Source organism: Maniola jurtina, chromosome 12 (genome assembly GCF_905333055.1).
Source record: "Maniola jurtina chromosome 12, ilManJurt1.1, whole genome shotgun sequence".
NCBI classification, from domain to species: Eukaryota; Metazoa; Arthropoda; class Insecta; order Lepidoptera; family Nymphalidae; genus Maniola; species Maniola jurtina.
The window spans coordinates 15,085,266-15,088,595 of record NC_060040.1 but is presented as its reverse complement, the minus strand read 5'-3'; the positions used below and the strand labels follow the sequence as shown (position 1 = coordinate 15,088,595).

General features: G+C 52.1%; 1 protein-coding gene across 1 annotated transcript; it reads left to right on the top strand.

Annotated features, from left to right (window-relative positions):
- Window positions 1-848: 848 nt before the first annotated feature.
- LOC123870511 lies at window positions 849-2,963 on the top strand. The gene has a single exon (XM_045913852.1). The coding sequence runs from the start codon at window positions 849-851 to the stop codon at window positions 2,961-2,963; it is 2,115 nt and encodes a 704-aa protein (XP_045769808.1).
- Window positions 2,964-3,330: the final 367 nt, after the last annotated feature.

Below are 3,330 nucleotides of genomic sequence, written 5' to 3'. Positions count from 1 at the left end.
TTCTTAAGCAGCAGACCCCCCGTGTTTGGGCTTGTTCAGTTCAGCTCCGCGAGCCCCTTCCACACAAAACCCCCCTGACCCCCTAACTCGGACCCCCCAGACCCCCTATTTTTCAAAAATTTTGAATACAACTTTGAAAATTTCACAAGTCCTGGACCTTCCCGACCCCCCCAACCCCAAAATTTTTTGACCCCGGGAATCGACCCCCCACGGGAGACCCCCCGGACCCCCCACTTTTTTACATCGGAAATAGTCCCCTTATGAAACCTTTCCCCCCCCCCCCCCCTTTAACATTACCCCTCAGGTGAAACCCCCGCGGGCTATATCTCGGGAACTATAAGAGTTACCCCCCCCGAGTTTGGGTTCATTCAACGCGCCCTGGAAAAAGGAAACTTTTGGCTCCGGCAGAATTCCAAAATTCCTTGCGCACGAACTCCTACGGCCCAAAAACACACTTGGGATCTTTCCAAATTCGGACATCTGATTTGGATTCACCATAAAAATTAATTTCCCCCCCCCACCCCCTCGAGCAAAAACCCCCGCGGTGGCTAACTCAGAAACTATAAGAGCCACCCCCCCCGAGCTTGGGCTTGTTGTAACCGGCACGAGGAGAGGAATCTTTTGGCCCCGCCAGATTTCGTAATTTTATCTTGCGGAGACCACAAATCCACAAAGGACGACCCAAGTGACTCACTGCACAAAAGAAGGCACAAGAGCCAACAACATCAAGCTCCAGCGTGCAACGGGCAGCACTCAACGCACAGCATTAGTTATAAGTAGCTAGTAAATATAGTAATTTTAGATTAATTAGTGTTGTTATTTAGTTTAAAACAAATTAAAAACATAAAATGTCTGACAACCAAAAGCTAGCGGCGACGGAGACTGGTTCGGTTTCATCCAAAGCATCAACCAAGTCAGCGACCACGGGAAAGTCGGCCTCGCGCCCAACGAGACAGAAAGAGCAGCTGGGTGCGAGGCCGACAAGGCCCACTCGGTCGCTACGAGAGAGGGTCCTCGCTCGAACTGCATCAGCGCGGTCCTCAATCAGCGAGGACACCTCTCTACAGTCCCCGCCGCCGTTGCCTCAGTCACTCCCCCCGTCCCTAATGGACATCTCAAACGAAAGGGTATGCACATGGGACCAGGAGGAGATCCCTCCTCGGCCTATACAATCAGACGACGAACTTTCGGAGGGCTCATCGATCTCTGAAAGAGCGCCGTCGGGCCGCCGCAGTATGCTCTTCACCACGTCCAGACGGACGGGAGTCGAGATGGACGCGGCAACCAAACTGGCGAACGAAACGCTCCTCAAAGCGAAAGAAGCTATTGAGGCAGCTGGGAATATGAAAAAGGAATGCAAGGCTATCGCACTGGACAGCTTGCAGGTTCTCTACGAGACTGTCCTCTCGCTGTCGGACTCCAGGTCAAGGCACAAGCACAACCTGGAGAAGGAACGAGCCAGGCACGCCCAGGAACTGGTCAGGGTAGAGCGCGCCCACAATAAACAAACTGCGGAGCTGCTCAAAGACCTCAACCAGCGGCTGAGTGAAGCCCGAAGCGACATCTCGGGAAACCTAGAAGAGACAAGAGCAATCAGAAGCTGGCTAGGGTACGAAACTCAGGAACCCTATAGACAGATCAGTGAGATAGCCGAAATGACAAAAAAGATAACCGCCATGGAGAGAAGCATTGGTGAACGGTCCCATACACAAGGGACAGGTCAAAGGATGACAGACATAGGGCCGCTCATCAATGACCACCAAAAAATGACATCCCAGCTGGACCACATGACCAAACAACTGGACGACATGAGACGGACATTAGACAAAAACTTCGAAATGACAAAACAACTGCAGCTGTGGACGAACCACGACAAAATCGGCAAGGGTATGACTGAGGTCAAAGAGGCCATTCTACAGGCTGAAAAGAACCTCAGTCAGACCATTGCCGAGCAGCCAACACCAACACCGCAAGTCGGACATGAGGCGCCGCCAAAAGGGGACCTCATGGAACAGCTCCAACCAATTACAGAAAAGTTGGAAGCGGTGTCGTCGGAACTCCGCACCATGCGGGAGGCTAGGAACAAAACCCCGCCTCCCGCCACAAGTCTGGGCACTGAAATAGCCCTAGCAGAACTGGTCAAAACGGCCACCCAAACTGCGGGCAAGGCAACATACGCCCAAATAGCACAGAAGCCCAGACCCCCAAGACCCAACCACACACTAATAGTGTCGGCTACCGACCCCGACAAAACGGGGGACAAGGTAATCGACAGTATCAGGGCGGTGTTGGACCTCCAGCATACGGGGGCGAAAATAGACAAGGTGCGGAAAGCAAGGAACCATAAAATCATCCTCAGCTGCAGCACTAAGGACGACCTCACGATAATTAAAAACAAACTCAAGACGGACAACGGCCTAAAGGCAGAAATCCCTAAAACCAACAATCCTTTGGCTATTGTAAAGGACGTTCTCACCTATAACTCTGATGCAGATATTGTAAAATTCATAACATCCCAGAACGCGCACCTTCTGGAGGGAATTCCGGCAAAGGACGTGGCGGTCCGAGTGCGCTACCGCAAGAAGGCACGTAACCCGCTCGAGTGCCACGTCGTGTTGGAGCTGTCACCAGAGGTGCACAAGCGATTTATCGACCATGGGAAAATATATATAGATCTGCAGAGGAGACCGATCGAGGACCAGTCGCCACTAGTACAGTGTGCAAAATGCCTCGGTTTTGGGCACACAAAAACAATATGCAGGGAGGCGGACCAACTCTGCAGTTACTGCGGGGGGGTGCACTCATGGGAGGAGTGCTCCCGCAGAACAGGAGGAGGACTCCCGTCTTGCAAAAACTGCCAAAGGGCCAATAACAAAAATAATGATCACATCGCTTTCAGTGGGGATTGCCCAGAAAAGCGTAAGTGGGACTCCATAGCGAGGTCCCGAATAACTTATTGCTAAAGGTGCCCCACTGAATGACAACACAACAAAGCCAAAATACACTACGCTAAAATTTATCCAAGCGAACCTACAAAGATCCAAGCTCGCCACGGCGGAACTGCTGGAAACGGCGAAGAGAAAGGGAATCTCAATAGCTCTGGTCCAAGAACCCTACGTGGGACGATCCGGAGTCTTGAAACAACACCCAGGCACTAAAGTCATCCAGTGCACTCTGAACCGTCAGAAGCCAGTGAAGGCGGCAGTAATAGTGTTCGGTGACCAACTGGAGGTTATCCATGACCCTCAGTTGGTGACTGAAACGGAAGCCGCTGTCCTCCTGGTGGCAGGGACGCTGAGGCTAGGAGTCGTGTCAGTCTACTATGAAGGG

Excerpts from the sequence above, each read along its gene's own strand:
- LOC123870511 (XM_045913852.1), top strand. The coding sequence starts at position 849 with ATGTCTGACAACCAAAAGCTAGCGGCGACGGAGACTGGTTCGGTTTCA.